The sequence below is a fragment of the Camelina sativa genome, chromosome 4 (assembly GCF_000633955.1).
Source record: "Camelina sativa cultivar DH55 chromosome 4, Cs, whole genome shotgun sequence".
Taxonomy (NCBI): domain Eukaryota; kingdom Viridiplantae; phylum Streptophyta; class Magnoliopsida; order Brassicales; family Brassicaceae; genus Camelina; species Camelina sativa.
The window spans coordinates 29,588,928-29,609,051 of NC_025688.1; the positions used below are offsets into that span (position 1 = coordinate 29,588,928).

Below are 20,124 nucleotides of genomic sequence, written 5' to 3' on the forward strand. Positions count from 1 at the left end.
CCTGCCACTACTGACTTTGAATGCGGCTCACTGATAGTTTCTGGATCACACAAGTACTCTTCTGTGGAAGGAGGTTCCTGGTCTGGCTGCAATTGATTATCTACAGATGGCTCTTCATAATCCCAAAGAAGACCTTCCAATTCCTTGTCGATAGCTTTATAAAGATGGCTCATTACGAAATCTGGAGCATCCGGTCCACTAAACCCATCATATATCCCAATAAAGAGCCATCCTTGTTCCTCCGAAAGCACAACATGAACCCTGTCTTCTCCAGCTTTCCCATGAGCCCATTGCAAGTTACGGTTGCTCTCTAAACAATTTTCAGGGTCTTCACCATGTAACTTACCGTCCGTTCCAATAGGCCAGGAAACCCTAGTCTCTGGATGCAAGAAGAAGCGATGCATCCAACTCAACCCTCCAGATCGTCTAGAAAATGTCCTTGCTAATGTACTTTTCATTGGTCTGCTCACACTCCTCATAAACCGCTGAAGGCGAGGCTTTTTACGTCTAAAAGAAAGAGGCGCCGAGAAATTGGATTTATCATGTACATCAAGAGGTCCAGACATAACTCCTTTCTCAATAGGTCCTGACATGAAACCGTTGTTTCTATCCAAAGGACCAGATGCAAATCCTCTCTCTAGAGGCCCTGACATGAATCCATTCAAAGGACCCGAACCACCACGAGGGACCGGCTGCAAAGGAATCGAAGCAAAGGAGGATGTGCTCTCAAACGAAGCAGCAGGCTCCAAAACGTCACTTGAGCAGAACGCCATTTGATTCCCAGTCCTAGCCGTGGAAACATTAGCACTAACAGAAGCACCTGAGATTGCCTTAAACGTGGTTTCAGCTAAACCTTTACTGTTGTGTCTATTCAAGAAAGAAGGATCATCAACAACCTCGTTACGGAAAGAGCCACTGAGAGTCTCGGAATCAAGGGTGCTCGAATCAACAGTGAACCTCTCAGAGTTTGAAGGTGTCATATCAGGAGACTCGAAGATGATTGGCCTAACGTAGCAAAAGGAATGGCCTAAACCTTCATCTAAAGGTTCCAGAAACTCCAAATCAACACCGTTCTTCTCATTGGAAGGCACGAAACAACCAACAACACGGGAAGTCCCGTTTCCCATGACTCTCTCTCTCTCTCTCTCTCTCTCTCTCTCTCAGGCAATACTACAAACACCTTGGAGGCACAATCTCATCATTAAACCTCTAAAGAGAAGAAGAAGAGGCGAAATTCTTAAAAACCCAACAAAGACCCGACGGTTCTTATTGAGAATCCAAGCATCATCAGAGGTTCAATTCTCTCAGCATTATTGAGAAGACGCAAACAAGCAAGCACCTGCTTAGTTAGTAGTAATCAAATTTTGGATATTTAAAATCAGCTCTGTACACAAAATCAGAGGTCTTGAAAAAGGAAACAACTTTAAAAGAGTGTAAGACAAAGAAAGTATCTAAGTGATCTGACCTGTGTTGAAAAGCGGAGATGGGATGAAGGAGAGAAACTGGAAACAGATCTAAAGGAGAAGGCAAAGTAGAGAGTGTATTGAACACATCGGAAGCAAAAATAACAACAACAAGAAGAAGAGGCAAAAAAAACACCCCTTTAGATTTCTATGGGAATCTGACAAAAAGTAGCCATTTTTATTTTATTTTTTATATTTTAAATAAGAAATGAAACAAAGAAACAAAGAAAGAAAGAAAGAAAGAAGAAGAAGACCCAGATTGAGATTGAACCATGCAGAGACGACCAGCTGTTAAAGATCCAATCTTTTCAGGTAAACACACACAAATTAAAAAAAAAAAAAAAAAGTTTCTCTTTCACATGTTACGGAGAAACCGAGATTCGAAATCAACAACACAAGCTGAAGAAGAAGAGGAAGAAGAAGAAGAAGAAGAATAAAAACAGAGAGAAGTTTGAAACTGCAATGGATTTTGATTTTTCTTTTTCTTTTAAGCAGCCTATAATAATTTTTTTTTGGTCTATGATTAATTTGTTTTTAGCTCATCGGTGAGCAGAGGAGAAGAAAAGAAAAGAAAAGAGTTGTGTCTTCTCTCTTTCTCGGGGTTTTCAAATGGTTTCGGAGGGTAAGAAAAATATAGAAATAAAAACTACAAACAAAAACTACTAATTATAAATCAAAAAATAGGGAAGAAAAAAGAAAATAGAAAACAGAGTAGTAAAAATTTGCGTTGAAAAATGCAAAAAGTGAAGACCGTCTTTTTAGGGTTATTTATATATATATATATAGATATATTTTTTTTGATTTTGAAGTATCCAAGTGGAAAAAATGAAAGCTTTTTGAATTGATATGAATGGGGTTTGCAAATGATTGGAGGTATACACAAATTACACATTACAAACAATTACACACACAGGTGATTCACGTCATTATTGTTCTCATCCATGGACCCTTTTGCTTTGCATGGGTTCTCTTTTTTTTTTTTTTTTCTTTCTCTTGTGGGTCCCTTTTTCTTATATATACCAAAATGTTTTTGTTTTTTTTTTTAATATTTTTATGTTCTTCAATTTTTTTATTATTGGTTGCATTGAATCTTGCTCATCATGTTGGAAGATTTGACCGGTGTTTAATTGTATTTATATACTTTGAACGTTGAATTATAGGGTTATATAATATGTTAGTCTTCCTTTTTATATGTTATCATGTTTTGGTTAGCCTGTTTCCTGTTTTATTCTAGTATATTTTTCATGTCTAATTTACATACCAAAGCGATTTAAATAGTAAACATGCAACTTGGTTGGTTCATCGATGTATGTCTTCTTGTTAAATCTCCTTTTTTGGAAGATTGTAATTTGTAATGATGCCTAACAAATATGCGAGAGAGAGAGAGAGAGGCCAACTCCACGAGAGCGAGAGTCACGTTTATAAATGAAAACAAATCTGTTGACTTAAACCAAATCCACCTTTGAGTTTCTTCTGACTCCACTGACAAACTCTTTCAACGCCCAAGAAATTTATGCTTTTGGTTTCACATTGATTGTTTGTTTCTTTTTTTTTTAAAAATTTTTTATTACTAGTAGTATTTGGGCGTCAATGAATCCACAGATCCAAAACCAAAGCCATTATCAAAAATCATCCACTAAAAAATAAAAAGATCCCAGGATAAAACAAAAGTTATACTACAATAATACTATTGGAGTGGGCAGGCATCTCCATAAAACATGACTTCGAATATATCAATATCAAAAACTGTATCAACGTTTACAATGCAATATTTTGAAACGAATGACGACTGAAATACAAAAATAAGTCAATTTTTTTTTATAAAAGAAATAATACAATTTGGAAAATATATTTGAAACTAAATTCACTTTTTCCATTCAATAAGATTTGGAATCTCTAAGCTGTCAAAAATAAATAAATAATAATAGAATCTGTAAAAATGGACCAGACGAGACAGTTTATAAAAAAAGGCAACAGTGAACTGGGCTTGTGACGATTGATTAATATAGGCCCAGTCACGGACCAGTTCCACCACGTGAGATGTGCATGCGGCGTAAGATAGATAACAGAGCGCTTGGCTGGTTGATGATGCCGACAAAACGGAGGAACATTAACATATACAGATTTATTATTAAATTGGTCTTTGGCAGTAATTGAGGAGGAAGGAACCATATTCAAATGACAGACACACTCTTGACTCTCTTGACATATGTTGTTAGTTGATTAACTCTGTAAAACAGTAATAATGATTAGCAAACAAATCAGGCATAGGATAAGTGACCCATTTTTATTTATAGAAGTATATAATTAAATTGTGGGACAAATAAAAAGACAAATATTCCAAGATTTGTTCTTGTTGACGTGAATCAATTATTACCATAATAATAATGTCCGCGTGTGAGATAAGAATTTACCACACAAAAAAAAGTTTTTTTTGTTGTGTCACCATCTCTATCAATCTCACACATGCACTAACAAGATTAGTTGTCCAGTCCAACATAATTCAATCTTTTTAAACAAGTCAAAAACTTTTTTTTTTTTCCAGCTCTCTGGCTTTGCGACGACGGCGGAGATGAACAGCGTGTTGCGGATTGCGGCGGTGGTATCTTGTCTTTGGCTGTGTTCCGTCGTTAGTAGCGGATCTAGCCATGGAATCGGGAATGTGACAGATACTGACGATAAGATCTCGTTACTCGAAAGTCAGTTGACGGCGAAGTCTCCTTCTCAGCTTCTCATGGTGCCTCTCACCTTGATTCAGGCAGCTGGCCCCAAAGGAGCTGGTATGAATCCTATCTCTCCTTCTAGAATGTGTTGGTGGTGATACTTGAATAGTTGAAATGTATTAGGGAGATTGCTAGGCTAGTTTGATTAATCACAATATCCTGAAGGTTGAAACTTTGATGTCATGCTTTGAATCTGTTTACTAAGATAGATGCTCTCTCGGATTTGTTCTTGTTGATTCAGATTAACCGAGTTTAAAGCTCAGTCCTTTATCTGAATATTTTTTTCATTCAATTGATTTTGCAGTGTGCCTTGATGGAACACTACCTGGTTATCATGTACACCGTGGTTCTGGATCAGGAGCTAACAGGTGGCTAATCCAACTCGAGGTATATAACTAAATGTGATGAAAGCTATAGTCTTTTTCATATTTGTCCACAGTTTTAGTTATTGCTTATGGAGTTTTGACTACAGAAGATTCATATATAACTATGTAAGATGAAAGCTATAGTCTCTTTTTTTCACAATTTGGTTATTATTATGCTAATTGAGTTTTGACTAAAGAAGGTGTGTATATGTACGTGATGCAGGGTGGAGGATGGTGCAACACACGCAGGAGCTGTATCTTCCGGAAAACAACTCGTCGTGGTTCATCAAAATATATGGAGAAAGTTTTGGCCTTCACTGGAATTTTGAGCAATAAAGCTAATGAGAATCCTGGTTAGTCCTACGCATGACTCTGTCTGTGCACGTTATGGTTGCAAACAAGGACTCGATATCTTTGCCTGTCTGTATTGATACTTGCTTGTCTGTTTGTTTTGTGGGCTTTCAGATTTCTTCAATTGGAACAGAGTCAAATTGCGTTACTGCGATGGTGCTTCTTTCACAGGTGATACTCAGGATCAGGTTAGTCACACAGTAGTTTCATGTTTTTTTCTTTCACTTCTCTGAAAATTTGGATTTAACTGCTTCTAATGTCTTTGATCTAGAGCTCGCAACTATTCTATAGAGGACATCGAATCTGGCAAGCAGCTATGGATGAACTACTGTCTAAAGGCATGCATAAAGCAGATCAGGTTTTGCATTTACTTTCAACTATTCATCAGCCTATCAGGTTATTGAATTTTTAATCACCTGTAAGTGAATATCTATTGCAGGCTCTACTCTCTGGATGTTCAGCTGGGGGGTTAGCTTCCATCCTGCACTGTGATCAGTTCAAGGACCTATTACCTGGTACTACGAAAGTGAAATGCTTAAGTGATGCTGGAATGTTTATGGATGCGTAAGTCTCTTCTTCAACTTTATTTTTTCTTCTTTGAGATCTTTTGATTAACTCTTCATCTAAGTTTTCAACTGAAAATGTAGAGTGGATGTCTCTGGAGGCCACTCGCTTCGGAAAATGTTCCAAGGTGTTGTTACGATACAGGTAATCTCAGAATCAGAGAACTTCTTGCCCGGAGAATTCACACTACTAATCTTAGGTCCCTTACTGTAAATTTTGTTTTGTTTTGATGTCAAATTCTAGAACCTCCAAAAGGAACTGTCCACTACTTGTACAAAGCATTTGGATCCAACTTCGGTATTGATTTCTTACTTTCTTGATATTCACTGGTCCACAAGACTCGAGCATCTTCAAAACTAATTAAATGTGTTCTGTTTCTTTTCCTCAGTGCTTCTTTCCCCAGAACTTGGTTTCAGACATTAAGACTCCCATGTTTCTTTTAAATGCAGCATATGACGCTTGGCAGGTAACACCCATTCATTCATCTCTGATCACTCCCATTGCTTCTCTCTTTCACTTCTAGCAAACATTTCATTCTCACGAAATAGAACGAGATAGTTTAGCTCCGTCAGGTACAAGATTTCACTTCTATCTTCCTCAGGTACAAGAGAGTTTAGCTCCACCATCTGCTGACTTAAACGGCTCTTGGAAGGCATGCAAATCAGATCACTCTCATTGTAATTCATCTCAAATCCAATTCTTCCAAGGTGAGTATCTTATTAATTCAACCCTCATTCTTTAAACTATACCATTGTGTCGTGGTTGTTAAAATTTATTATATGCTTCTCTTTTGCCAGACTTCAGGACGCAAATGGTGGATGCTGTAAAATCTTTTGCGACATCAACTCATAACGGTGTGTTCATAAACTCATGCTTCGCACACTGCCAATCCGAAAGACAGGACACTTGGTATGCACCAGATTCTCCTACTGTTCATGGCAAGGTAAACATTTTCTCAACAGTTCGTAAATAGTTTTATCTTTCGTTGCAAGAGCTACTGTTAATTTGTTTGCTTGCTCCTTTTTGTTTTTTGCAGACCGTTGCTAAATCTGTCGGTGATTGGTACTTTGACAGAACAACGGTGAAAGCCATTGACTGTCCTTACCCTTGTGACAAAACATGTCACAATCTCATCTTCAAGTGAGTTGACATATTCAAACTCAAACAGCTTACCTAATACTTACAAACTATACACCATACCTTTAGCAACAATTCCTGCAAAAAAACCACAAATCGACATCTCTGTAGCCATTTCATCTTTACATAATTTATGCTATCTTCTGTTGTTTCCGACTGAAATAAGTCATCTTTTTCGTGTGTTTGATCTCTAGTTTTAATATATTGGGTTGGTGGTATACAATTCTTTATGCAGTTGGCGAAAACTTCTTTACTTACATACAAATTTAAGATATCTTTGATTGGAATCAGCGAATCTGGTTAGTGAGTGATGACAAGTTTCATGTCCTTGCATGTATAAAATTCAATTAAAAAGGAACATAAAGAACGCATATTCCTTGGATTCATTGGAGTATAATACACACAAAGCATCCGACCTAAATCGGTCAGACTCTGCTTTTAACGAAAGTATAACTTCTTTATATGGTGATTTGAATTGGGTGCTTTTAGCTTTTGGCTTTTTGAGGTCCCTTTGTGTTGAAAATCCATATTCTGATTGCTTTAAGAACAAAATAAAAAATTTGACTCTAAGAGCACAATAATCTTTAGGAAACAATCTAATAACCACAAAAAAAAGAGGTAAAATCAATTCACGTGAATTTGTTTATTTACAAGTATATTGTGTAGTTTTTATTTGAATATACAAAGAAACAATAGTAGTATACGTAGCTTTCATATTTACAAACCCATGAAACAGAGTTACCAATACAAGAAAAAAAAACTCGTAATATTTACTCGTAAGACTAAGGGGATAAAAAAAAGGTGAAATTTCGAAAGACGAACCCTAAACAGAAGAAAGTAATAAGAAGGTTAACGTGATGCAGAAGCTAAAGCTACCGCTTGTGCCCACATCTTCAATCTTGCCTTAATCTCTTTCGGATCATCCCCTAAATAATTATACATCACACAGTTAATAACATTTTCCTCTGTAAAAAGAAAATAAATGAACGTATCAGTTTTGGTATGATTAATTATTACCAGGACTTGAGATACGCCAGTTGGCAATGGGAGAGTTGCCGCCACTACTAGTCTGAGTCTCCCTGTTTGACCCGCCGGATACAGAAACCCGACCCGGAACTTCCAAATCGAACCCGAGATCTCTGCAGGCTTTCACTTCTTCAAACCCCATCTTCATTGACTTCTTCCCTCCTCTGATCACCTTCGTTAGCACCGTCAACTCTTCTCCTCCTCCGTAACGGTTCCCGCCGTCTCCGTCGCTGTCTCTCTCAACGCCGTTAAACCCGTGACCGTACTGATTCCCTCTTCTGCTCTTTTCTCTCCGTTGACTTACTATATTACACTTATTAGTACCATCGCCGGAAACCGTGAGTTTCCTTCTCCGGTGAGATGTGGTCTCCGGGAGAGAGTAGAACCCGGAAGATTCCTTGTCGGAATCCGAAACGTCACCATCATCGGAGATTTCCCCGTCGGCATCGGCTCCGACGTCATCGTCCAAGCTCTCTAGTGACAGAGCAGAGACGAAATTACCAAGTAGCTCTGAAGGATGATGATGATGATGATCTTCATCGTCTTCGTGGAAGGAGCTCGTGCAGATAGATAACCTAGACAAACTATTTTGCCTTGTCTGGTAGTAATGATGAAAGCCATCATGATCTGTACTATCGTCGACGTAATCATCTTCGTCTAAAACCGAAGAAGAGTTGATCACCATGCTCTCTTCCGACGCCATTAACACGATTTGACAAAGAAATAATACAATTAAGAGTTGTTTACACAATTCAACGTTTTCAGAGCGTTCTTATTTTGTTTGTTTTTTGTGTCCTTAAAACTCTTAATACTAATATAGAAGACTTGAGTAAGTGTATTCAGACATTTTACAAAGCTATCACTCTCATCATAATTTTAAGTTCGCGACACCTGTAACGCGTGTTTAATGCATAATCCAAATTTGTAGCTTTAGTTAATCGACTGTTTTATTACTTTTTTTGTTTTTTTTGTAACTGTACAGGTTCCATAATAACGCGATATCGTTTTGAGGATCTCTGGAGTTTATCTAAACTACCCCTTCTTATCAAAAAGACAAAGCTTGGTCCTATATGCTCCCTTTTGGTGAGGGTAATGCAGGAATTACGAGAGATGTACCCTCGACTAAATAATTTGATAATACCAACACCGATGCCTTTTGCTGATTTTTTCTACAATCAATGATAAAATAACAAAACTTGCTACTGTAGCTTTTCCACGCATACTTAAAAACAAAAATAAATTGTATACTCTGAAAGTTATGTTTGAATTTTATATCAAAAAGTATTAATCGATGTTATAAACAAATAAATATCCCAACTCTAAACATTCAAAATTTTATACAGAAAAATGATAAAGAGTCATACTTGTAGTTTGGAAAATTTAATGAAAGGGTATTATATATAAGCATGTGTATATATTTGTTTGGCATAGGTTGCATCAATTTAATTTTTCATAATTTTTTTCACTAACGAAGTTACTAGTTTAATGTTATTGTACTCTTGTTTTAAACAATTGTGAAGACATTTCTTCATCGAATCATAAATCAACGTGTATGATCAGATCAGATCACCAGAGCGGACCCATAAGATGTTTACATCTCCTTATAATAAACTTTTTTTTCTTTATTATATTGGTCACTTTTTCTAGTTTAAATATAATTAATTACTACACTGATATTTTTATAAATTATTAGAAGGATGTTTGATTCATTTGATGGTGGAATGTTATTATTTATTAAAATTTCGGAGCAATCTAACCGTAGGATAATTTGACCAGTCGGTTTGACTATATAGTCTTTGGCACCTGATATTCCAACACGTGCTACGTTAAAATAGCAATAAACATCATTAACTAATTAATAGTCTGGCTCAAGTGATTCTTAATACAAGCCCAATAACTAAGTTTAGTATTTAGCCCACAGAGGTCCATTATACAAAGTGGGAAGCATCTTGCTTCTTTTAACCGTTGATAGGTTTAAGCATCACAGGTAAATCGTACTGCGGCTGAAGAGTGAGGTGATCCGCCGGTGCGTGCTTATACTCTCCGGAGAGATTGAGCCGGAAACGTTGAAGAATCATGGCGAGAACGGTTTTGGCTTCCATCATGGCAAAGTTTTGGCCAATGCAAGCTCTTGGTCCGATTGAAAACGCGAGGAGTGCGTTTGGGTGAGTAGCGGCACGAGAAGCGCCGTTTTCAAAACGCATAGGGTTGAATTGGTCGGCGTCACTTCCCCAAACGGCTTTGTCTCTGTGCATCTTCACGATCGGGAGGACTATAGTCGTGTCTTTAGGGATCTCTAGGTTTCCTAATTTCATATCTTCTGATGCTAATCGGAGCACATTTATCACTGGTCCGTATAGACGAAGTGACTCCATAAACACCATGTTCATCTGAAATTATTAATTGTAGTTAGGTCAATAAAAATAAAAATAAAGGTTTCTTTAGCCGCAAGAAACTCTTTTTGCAATCTGTATTTTTACCAGTTTGAGTTTGGAACAGTTCTCTGCATCTGGGATTTTGTCTTTACCGCATTCGTTGATAACCTCTTCCCTGATCTTCTCTTGCCAGTCTTGGTTCAAGCTAAGCAACATCGTACTCCATGTCAATAGATTCGCAGTAGTTTCGTGTCCTGCGAAGAAGAACGTCTTGCATTCTTCTATGATCTCATCAATGCTTATCTTTTTCTCAGACTCGTTAGATCTTGCAGCTGTCAACATGATTCCCAGAAGATCGTTTCCGTAGTTCTTGGATTCCGATTTTAGCCTCGAATCTATGATTCTTTTGATCGAGTTGTTCACTTTCCTACCAAGTTTCCATATTCGAAGATTCAAAGGCGTAGGGAAGTACCTTGGGATACAAGACAAAGAACCAATCTTCATATCACTAAAACAAGAAAGAACTTTTAAAGTAGAAGAAAGATTTTGAGTATACACTTACTGGACTCCAGGGATATAGACGTCAGTAAGAGAAGCAGCACAACACTTTTGGAGCTTCTTTTGTGATCTAAACACTTCAATTCCTTCCGCATAACTGCTTCCAAACGCAGCTGTCGCTATAATATCAGCCGTCAATCTCTTATACTCTCTGTTCATCATCATCACTTGCTCGGATTCGCCACCATTCCTCTGTTTTTTCCACTCCTCGAACATCCTCAAAGTGCAGTCCACCATCAGTTGGTTCATGATCTGATCGATAAAATGAAGAAATTACAATTTTTTTTGCAAAAAAGTGCTATCGTTTTATGTCTTTTTATCGGAATGAGAAGGAACAATTTAAAGAAAAGAACAAAAAAAAACCTTGATTTTTTCCATGGAGAATGCAGGGTTTAAGATACGTCTATGACGAACCCAAACAAGGTCATTTACGAAGATGAGTCCATTACCAGCAAGTTTAAGGATCTCAGGTTTTGTCTTTGATTTAGCAAAGAAACCAAACTTGTTAGATAAGATCTGTTTCGCTAGCTCATGATCTGAGATGCATAACCTTGGCGCTGTTCCTTGCCAGTAGAGAACCGTCTCCCCTAATAAGATACCATTGGTAACTTGTGAGTTACGCATCTTTATCTAGTCTAGTGATTAACAAAACTAAAGAAAGGAAGATGAGAGAGAGAATGTCACCGTATTGAGAAATCCATTGATCAAGATGAGGTAAAACGCGAGGGACGATATCGTTGGAGTTTGGATCAAGAACCGAAAGCTTAGCTTCTTTCTTCATTTTCCTAACCTCGCGGAGGTTCCCATGCAAGATCCTGTATTTTGGACCTGAGATTCCTTGCTTCTTGAATCTTCTTGATAGCATCAATGGCCGCCAAAAAAGGATCCAACAAACTCCATATATCTTAGGAACTACAAGGACTACAAGAGCTAGTGCTAAGAGATTGATCGTGCTCAGGAGCTCCATTGAAAGAACAATCAATTTTTTTTTTTTTTTTTGGTTTGAGTGTTTAAGTTTGCTTTGTGATTTGAAGTGGAGGTTTCAGTTTTATTATGCGTCGTTGGAGTGTGAGTCCCGTGACTTGTGTTTCTGATAAGCACAAATACTTCTATTTATTCCCCGTTTTGAAGAAAGAATGAATAAAATTATAACCGATCAAAGAAAGAAACAATGAAAGGAATATTGTATATATGTAATATGTTAGCTTTAATTAGAATCTAAAAAGTAAGCATTTTAAGTATTTCTTAAATTTATGAATGATTAGCTTTGTTTAACCTATTGAAGTCTATTCGAGTTATACAGATTAACAGACAAATGAAGTTTTGGATTTTATTTGCGAATTGAGGTATGATCTTGGTAAAACATAGGAGTTAGTGTCACACTTCTTTTTAAAAAAAAATAAAAAACAATATAACATAATTTAATGGAATTTGTTTTACATGTGAACTAAAGTTATACAATGTAACGCATGCATGATATAAGGTAACATCGGATTCTAAAAACGCCTATCGTTAGTGGAGATGTGTGGGGAGTCTTTTTGAATTCATTTGAACATAGTTTGAGTATAATAATAGATTTAAATCAGTCGTTTTTGTTCATAAAATCACAATAGATGACGTCATTGCTTATGCAATAGTCTAATCTTCTCGAAGCTTTACAGACATTATAATTTACACATGTAATCGTCTCAAAAGGGCAACCAGCCACAAATAATATAAACACCGATCCAGTTTTTAAGTTTGGCATTTTGCCATTTTCTGTAACGAAATTTGATAGACTTTCACTTTCATCATAATCTTTTCAAAACCGATTGCACAAATTTTTGTGTTGCTTTAGCTTTTTATCCATGATAAGATGAAACATTCTACTTTTCAATTATATATAGATGGCGATACGGATAGTTTTGTTTCTCATTTGGCTACTATGAATTATGCATATGAGTAAGTATTAGCACATTAAGTACCCACAATGTATATTTAGCCCATAAGGGCTACAAATTGAGACTGTAGAAGCCCAATTATATGATAAGGATGAGTTAAGCACACACCATAAGGTAGTAGTGTTGTAGTAGTTTCATTAAGAGATTCGATTAATTTGGGCAGTTTATTTCAGTCTTCCAGAGGCTGAAGCATTACGGGTAAGCCGTACTGAGGCTGAATAGTGAGGTTATCTATCGGCGAGTGCTTATACTCACTAGAGAGGCGAAGCCGGAACCGTTGAAGAATCATGGTGAGCACTGTCTTGGCTTCGATCATGACAAAGTTTTGGCCAATGCAAGCTCTTGGTCCGACGGAGAACGCTAGGAGAGCGTTTGGGTGGTTAGCGGCTTTGGAAACGCCGTTTTCAAACCGCATTGGGTTGAATTTGTCCGCATCGGATCCCCAAAGGGTCTTGTCGCTATGCATTTTCAGAAGCGGGATGACTATGGTTGTGCCCTTGGGAATGTCTACGTTACCTATTTTTATATTTGTTGATGCTTCTCGGGACAAAGCTGACACCGGTCCGTAAAGTCGAAGTGATTCCATGATCACCATGTTCATCTGCAAGAGATATAAAGGTATCTTCAACCACAAGAAAAATTACCACTTTGTGCCAAGAAACCCTTTTGAAAGATGAACATTACCATTTTGAGTTTGGAGAAAGTTTCTGAATCTGGGGTTTTTTCTTTACCGCATTTTTTGAATATCTCTTCTCTGCGTTTCTCCTGCCAATCTTGGTGCAAGCACAGTAACATCGTTGTCCATGTCAATAGATTCGAAGTGGTTTCGTGACCTGCGAAGAAGAAAGTTCTGCATTCATGTATGATCTCTTCGATGCTCATCTTTCGTTTGTTCTCTTCAGCTTTGTAAGCTTTCAACATGATTCCCAGAAGATCGTCTCCATAATCTGATTCTGATTGTAGTCTCGAACTGACAATCCTCTTAATTGAGTTATCCATTTTCCTCTCCAGCTTCCATATTCGAAAGCGTAAAGGCGTCGGAAGATACCTTGGAGTACAAGAAAAGACCAATATATTTCAAAACCTCAGAATTTTGTCTGAACAGAGAACTGAAAATAGCAGAGTGATTAACTTACTGACTTCCAGGGATAAACATATCGGTGAGAAAAGTTTTACAACACTTTTTAAGCTCCAATTGTGATCTAAACACTTCGACTCCTTCGACGTAACTGCTTCCAAACGCAGCTGTTGCTATTATATCGGCGGTTAGTCTTTGATAGTCTCTGTTCATATCCTTTATAATCTTTGACTGCTCTGTTTCTTTCTTACTCCTCTCTTCTTTCCACTCCTCTAACATCTTGAGCGTACAAGCCACCATAACGTTCGTCATGTTCTGATCAACAGAATGAAGAATCACCAAAAAAAAAAATAGATAAACTACATCGCCTGTCTTCTCTAAGGGTTAAGTTCTCAAATCGAGTTAAGAAAGAAGGAATAAAAGACCTTGAGCCTATCCATGGAGAAAGCAGGGTTCAAGATTCTTCTATGGCGAACCCAATCAGTACCTTCGACAAAGACCAGTCCTTTGATGCCGACAAGTTTGATGATTTCGGGTCTTATCTGTGATTTGACAAAGAAACCTAACTTGCTTGACAAGATCTGTTTTGCAAGTTCAGGATCTGAGATGCATATCCTCGGCTCTGTTCCGCTCCAGTAAAGAAATGTCTCTCCTAATAATATATATCATTATAGATAACTTGTGTGTTACGCATCCATCCTCTAAGGAGAGTTCATCCCCGGCTTAAGAAAAAAGCTAAAAACATAGAGATGAACAAAGAGAGAGAGATCGAGGAAACGGCACCGTATATATATATCCATTGTTGATAATGAGGAAGAACACGAGAAAAAACATCATTGGAGCTGGCATCAAGAATCGAAAGCTGAGCTTCTCTCTTCATCTTCTTTATTTCGCCGATGTTTCCGTACAAGAATCTGTACTTTGGGCCTGAGATTCCTTGTTTCTTGAATCTTCTGGTCAACACAAATGGCTGCCAAACTAGTATCATAAAAGCGTCGTATATCTTGAGAGCAAGGATCAAGACAAGTAGTGCCAAGATAGGATTGATCGAGATTGTGATCTCCATTGTAAATAACTAAACAATGTGTTAAATTTTCTTCTTTGTTTTTGTGTGTTCGTGTGAATAAATAATTGTTGTTGGTTTGGTGACTACATGCGTATATAATTTTTTTTTATTGCTTTTACACTTATATAGTTAAATTTGTAAAATAAGTAAAAAAGATATGACTTTTACTGTTTATTTATTTATCTATATAATTGTGAATTTAGTACTACTGTATTTTCCTTTTATCTAGACTAGAATAGGCATCCAATTAACGTCTCTTTTATACTCTTCCTCTAGTTTTCTTGTTACGTACCAATTTCTGCTGTAGTCTAATTTAATCTAGAATCCACTCTACCATTCATACCATATATAATGCAACTTCTACTTTATTAATTACTCTTTTTTGTTCTCAAATCGAAAATAAACAGACGTGTTTGTGCTTACTTCGTGTTCAGAAACAGTAAAAGTTATAGATGCTAGTTATATAGCAAAACAGAGCAAAACAAAATAAAAAAGGCTCGATTTTTCTGGCCAAATTTTAAACGGAAATACGTTAAATCTTTATCACATCCGACGACTATGCGATGCGATAGATATTTTGCTTGCAAATTGTAACCTTTAAGAGATTTTTAATTTGTTACGTCTCTTATTCCTCTGTATTGTTCCGTATACACACATTTAGCTAGCTAGTAGAAAGAAGAATTTTTGATATGGTTAAGTGAATTTGTTCCGACTTAACGTAACTATCCACTATCGTCTTGTTGACTTTTTTTATTAATCAACTTTTAAAAAAAGAAAGCCTTCACACAAATTATTTCGCAAATCCGAATATAGATTGTCTTGAAGATCATTTGCTGTTAAAATTTCCGGATCATGCTTATACTGTTATACAGATACAGTATGTGGATGGATACTAGTAGTTCTACCTTCTACGTAGTCTAACAGACGACGAGGGTTTTGTACCTTTGTTATATAACAACGGTCACATGTAGATATTGGCACTACGTAGATCATGATATAAAAACTAGTAAAGTTTAGAGGAGATATAAAAACTAGTAAAGTTTAGAGGAGATATTTATTTATTTTTTATTTTGTTTTCTAGAGGAGATATTTAACCGACGGTGTCTTATAGATACAGTAAAAAATGATGTGAAAAGAAGTAAATTATCAACCGACGGTGTAATGTGATTGATCGTGACATCGAATCTTTAAATTCAATACTTTTTCGTTTGTTATATACTTTTGCATGGTTTCATATATATAAAGAAAGCAGTTGAAAATTTTCTATTTTGAAGGTATTGGTTTAGACTTAACTATCCTATTTCTCTAAGTATCATGTTAAGTTCTGAAATCAGAGTCACCTAATTTAAAGAAAGTATCTAATCTAATTCACATTTAATTTTATTTTTTTTTAAAGAAAAAAAAGCAGGGGCGGGCACTTCGGTGAAAGTTTAGGTTCGGTTTGGGTTGGGTTCGGTTCGAGTTATTCGGTTTTCATAAAACTCTAACCAAACTCAACCAAAGTTAGTTTGGTTTGGTTTGTGTTTAGATCGGTTTATGCTCAGCTTGGTTTGGGTCGGATCGGTTTAGTTCGGTTCAAACAAAATTAATCAATGTAACACTACCAAATAAATTTATTGTCTTTTATATCCTAAAATACGCAACAAATTATAAGTTGAATCATTCAAATAAATCATTAAAAGAAAAACCTAAACAAAACCAATCTTTTTGGCTTTGGCGACAACGTTGGAGACTCAGGTTTTTTCTTTTGTTGTTAGTCGTGTTTCTTTTGAACATCTACAAACAAAACATTTAATTAATATTGAAATAGACGTAATTGTATTGCTAAATTTAGAATTTAATTATGTTAAATTTCTTACTGTGGCCGTAGAGAGTAGAGACGATGACGTTGATTATGAGGATAGAGAATAGAGGAAGAGGGCAGAGAACAGAGGAAATTTAACGTGTGTAGAGTTTTATACTTTAGAACATAGGGTTAGAGACCATTAAACCTAATTTTACATTAATTAATTAGTTAGAAAAATTATAGAAAATAAAAAAAAATCAAACATGTGCGAGAGGAACCAATCGTGGGTTAGTGAGAATATTACATATTTACAAATTACAGTAGTATTAATTAAAAAAAAGCACATTGGGTTATTGGTTCGGTTCGGTTTAAAACTGACCCAAACCGAACCGTTCGGGTTAACAAAAATCATAACCAAATGGTTTGAATGTATATTTGGGTTTGGTTTGAATCGGTTTGGGTTCGGTTGGTTCAGTTTGGTTCACATGTGAAAGTAGTATTTAATTTTTTGTAATGTATACCGGACGCTAATTCAATGTCCATATGAGTCACATCATAAAATAAAATTAGCCGTTATTATCAGAAATTCAAATGTCCATCTTCATCACTCCCTTGTTTCGGCGTTTAATGAAACCCAATTAAGAAATATTAGTCCACTGAAAAGCCCATCAAGCCCTAATTTTAGTAACATATTAGTTTTAACTTTTAAGTACAAAAGTTTATAACAATGGCAAAAAAATTGTTTCAAATCCCACAACAAGGTCGTCAAGGTACAATGAGCCGTCTTGCAGTCAAATATTTTTTGGATTCAGGGTTTAGTTACTCGCGGGAGAAGGTAACGTTAAAACCGACATCGTCACTTCTGGAGATTAATTGGCAAATTGCTTTATCTTCCTATCAGACGATTCATAATAGAGTTTCTTCAAATAAATTTTGGAATATTATTTTGTCTAAATGTTCAATCCTTCCAAGACCAAAAGGCCCTTAAGCCCATACACTACAACAGAAACTAGATGATACTTAAGAGACATCAACTATCTACAAATACTTATTTAGTTTAGCGAGCGGTATAATAACCATTGCTTCCTCTAAATTGCATTACATCTTCTAAGTTTGAGGTGGACGCAGACTTTGGGAACTGAGTCAAAGAAGTAGCCTGAGTCTGAGGAAGACACGAAGGCACCACGAGTTGCTGAGAGCAATTTTCCAATGGAGAAAAGATGGGAGTGTTTGGGATTAGTCCTGTGGGGTGATTAAGAAAGCTTAGCATTTGCGATGATGCATTGTTAATCCCTGGAAACCCGGCTCCGTGAACATTCATAGGCAGAAACTGCGGTACTTGTGTTGCTGCTGCTGCGCCCATATGCATTCCTAGACCCACGGGATGAGAATAATGACCCATTGGCAACATTGTAGGTGGCCGTATCAATCCATTTCCCATACTCATCATCTGTAAACGATTATTAGAACATGTTAAGGATTTCACATGTAAAAAATAGATTGTAGTAAAATATATCAGTAATAAAGTTTTGATACTTAATTAGTATAATTATATCGTTTTTTATATATTTATGAAACTAGCTTCTAGTGATTTAATTAATCGAGAAATCATTTTTAAATCATAAAGGTAAAGCCTAACGCAAATTTGATGTTAAAAACAATTTTTTTACATTTGTTCATTTTATGATTTCTCAACTCGTTTATTTTTTTAATAAAAGACCATGAAATTTTGTTGAATTGATGTATTCTAGAATACCTGAACTTGAAGTTGAAGGGTCCTCATATATTTGATAGCCTCATCTAACAATGATGCCTTATCGTCCTATAAACAATGACACGTATTCAGAAATCTCCACACAAAAAAAAAAACAAGAAATCTCTAAGTATAACAATATTATCTAATTAATGTGGTTTAAGTGTTAATATCAAACCTTGTAACAGTTAGGTAGTAGGTCCTGCAAAGCACGCATTTTCTTGTTGAATTCATCTCTTCGCTTCTGTTAACAAATCCTTAGCATTAATTTTTTTTACAGCTAATGTGAAATTTCATGAAATGAGAGTGTATAATAGATATAAGTAAAACTCACTCTTTCAGATAACCTATGGACTTCCGTGCTTCGTTTCCTTTTCTTAGTCACAAGCTTTCTTGTTCTCACATGGACTTGTGTCTTCTCATCATCTGATTCATCATCCGAGTTCTGCATAATATATAAACAAAACATTTTTTTTATTATCTCTCTACCATATATATATGTGAAATAATTTATTGAACCAACTAAACTAATTAATATATCTTACATTACTAATTAAATAGGTTGATTCTTCTTCTTCAATGTCTCCATGCTTCCTCTTTAAAGAAGAAAGACTTCGATCTCTCGAACTTCCTCGAGAAAACTTCGATGAAGAAGCAAAATACAATTCCGTGGATCTTCCAACAGCTGCAGATTGCTCATCAGGAGGAGCTGTAATAACTTCAACATCTTTTGGACCTTTAGCAGAATCATCAATTAATGTTGATGATTCAACTCGTTTGTGGCTTTTGGAGACATTTCGCTCAGATTCGGTTTTGGAGGACGTAATCTTCTTCTTATTGTTGTTGTTATTGATTTGTTCATCGTTTTCTTTATCTTGTTGTGGCTGAGGTTCGCTAACAGGAACGACTTGTGTGTCTCCAAGATTCTTGATGTTTCTCTTGAAACCGTCGTCGTAGTACTCGGTCTCATACAAATCCAAGAGAGATTGCGTACGTTGATTTTGAAAAGAACTGTTGTTCTTGGGCCTTCGAGTCTTCGCAAGAATCTTTCCATTTTCGCACACCAGCTCCATGTAATCTTGATCTTTTAATCTGCAACAAAAGAGTCACGTATGAANNNAAAAAAAAAAAAAAAAGTAGTCACGTATATATATAAACAAACATTACTCCATGTACTTGCATACAAATTTATATTTGTCATGTGTGTGTGAATTAATGTTTATAGAAGTCGTAGAAAGTGTAGATGAAATCCATAAACTTACTTAGGTTTAAAGCCTGATGATGGAGAAATCACGTTTGGTTGATGAGATGAAGATGATGCTAACTGCTTTCCTTCCATTGAAGTAAACTGAACAAATTAAGCTTTGTTTTACCTTTTCCCTATTTTCTTGTGAATTATAGAACCAGAGAGATTCGGACTTCACACTTTCTTCTTATATATATATATATATCTAGGGGTTTATGAAGTCTCTGCATATATATATATATATATATATATCGTGTATTTACTTTAAGATTGATATATGGAGAATTTGTTTTGGTCCACAGCTCATATTTGTATTTTCGGGTGTGAATTTTGACTATGACACGTACGGTAGTATCGACACATTAGTATTAAGAAAAATACAAAAGTTTATATAATGCTACAAACTTTGGTCGATTTCAAATGTTAAAATTCAGATATACAAGTATTGATATTATATATATATATATATATCATAACACAAACAAACGATGTTAGTGAACGTTAAATTGTTGTATTTGCTAAATTAAGTTTTCGGAAGCTTTATAGAACACAATCATAATAATATATAAGGCTTTAGAAGAACCCTGATCTTAACTAGTATATAAGTTAAATGTGTGATGTGATTAATGAAAGAAGAATAATAGTGGGTGGTGGTGGTGGCGTTGTATGGGAGAAGCAAGATAATGTATGGGC

The 20,124-nt window shown here is 35.9% G+C and overlaps 6 protein-coding genes across 7 annotated transcripts in view; 1 reads left to right on the forward strand and 5 right to left on the reverse strand.

Annotated features, from left to right (window-relative positions):
• Window positions 1–1,935, reverse strand: part of LOC104783278 (protein phosphatase 2C 32) — a 4,832-nt gene extending 2,897 nt beyond the window's left edge. Inside the window, exons 1-2 of one of the 2 annotated variants that reach the window (XM_010508407.1) lie at window positions 1,466–1,935; window positions 182–1,339 (exon numbers count right to left, since the gene is read on the reverse strand). In XM_010508407.1, the coding sequence (XP_010506709.1) occupies window positions 182–1,127 (946 nt within the window). In that variant the 5' untranslated portion in view covers window positions 1,128–1,339; window positions 1,466–1,935. Of the gene's footprint in view, window positions 1–133; window positions 1,340–1,465 lie in introns of both variants that reach the window. The other variant, XM_010508408.1, reaches the window with a different exon arrangement.
• Window positions 4,072–6,828, forward strand: LOC104783279 (pectin acetylesterase 3; the record flags this gene model as incomplete). The annotated part of the gene is given in 12 exon segments (XM_010508411.2): window positions 4,072–4,243; window positions 4,491–4,573; window positions 4,775–4,904; window positions 5,017–5,090; window positions 5,174–5,260; window positions 5,342–5,466; window positions 5,550–5,610; window positions 5,710–5,763; window positions 5,855–5,932; window positions 6,068–6,173; window positions 6,264–6,409; window positions 6,503–6,828. Coding segments are annotated over 12 exon segments (1,224 nt in total), but the record flags the coding sequence as incomplete, so codon positions are not given.
• On the reverse strand, window positions 7,216–8,572 carry LOC104783280. The gene is made up of 2 exons (XM_010508413.2): window positions 7,621–8,572; window positions 7,216–7,529 (listed from the first exon to the last, which is right to left on the reverse strand). The coding sequence occupies exons 1-2, from the start codon at window positions 8,330–8,332 to the stop codon at window positions 7,453–7,455; spliced, it is 789 nt and encodes a 262-aa protein (XP_010506715.1). The 5' UTR covers window positions 8,333–8,572; the 3' UTR covers window positions 7,216–7,452.
• Window positions 9,456–11,656, reverse strand: LOC104783281 (cytochrome P450 709B2). The gene is made up of 5 exons (XM_010508414.2): window positions 11,247–11,656; window positions 10,926–11,149; window positions 10,567–10,814; window positions 10,110–10,476; window positions 9,456–10,019 (listed from the first exon to the last, which is right to left on the reverse strand). Exons 1-5 carry the CDS (start codon window positions 11,527–11,529, stop codon window positions 9,588–9,590), a joined length of 1,554 nt encoding a protein of 517 aa, XP_010506716.1. The 5' UTR covers window positions 11,530–11,656; the 3' UTR covers window positions 9,456–9,587.
• LOC104783282 (cytochrome P450 709B1-like) lies at window positions 12,483–14,802 on the reverse strand. The gene is made up of 5 exons (XM_010508415.2): window positions 14,364–14,802; window positions 14,006–14,232; window positions 13,639–13,895; window positions 13,187–13,550; window positions 12,483–13,103 (listed from the first exon to the last, which is right to left on the reverse strand). The coding sequence occupies exons 1-5, from the start codon at window positions 14,644–14,646 to the stop codon at window positions 12,672–12,674; spliced, it is 1,563 nt and encodes a 520-aa protein (XP_010506717.1). The 5' UTR covers window positions 14,647–14,802; the 3' UTR covers window positions 12,483–12,671.
• On the reverse strand, window positions 17,361–19,767 carry LOC104783283 (transcription factor PIL1-like). Its single transcript, XM_010508416.2, has 6 exons — window positions 19,448–19,767; window positions 18,731–19,277; window positions 18,520–18,630; window positions 18,364–18,429; window positions 18,189–18,254; window positions 17,361–17,882 (listed from the first exon to the last, which is right to left on the reverse strand). The coding sequence occupies exons 1-6, from the start codon at window positions 19,522–19,524 to the stop codon at window positions 17,490–17,492; spliced, it is 1,260 nt and encodes a 419-aa protein (XP_010506718.1). The 5' UTR covers window positions 19,525–19,767; the 3' UTR covers window positions 17,361–17,489.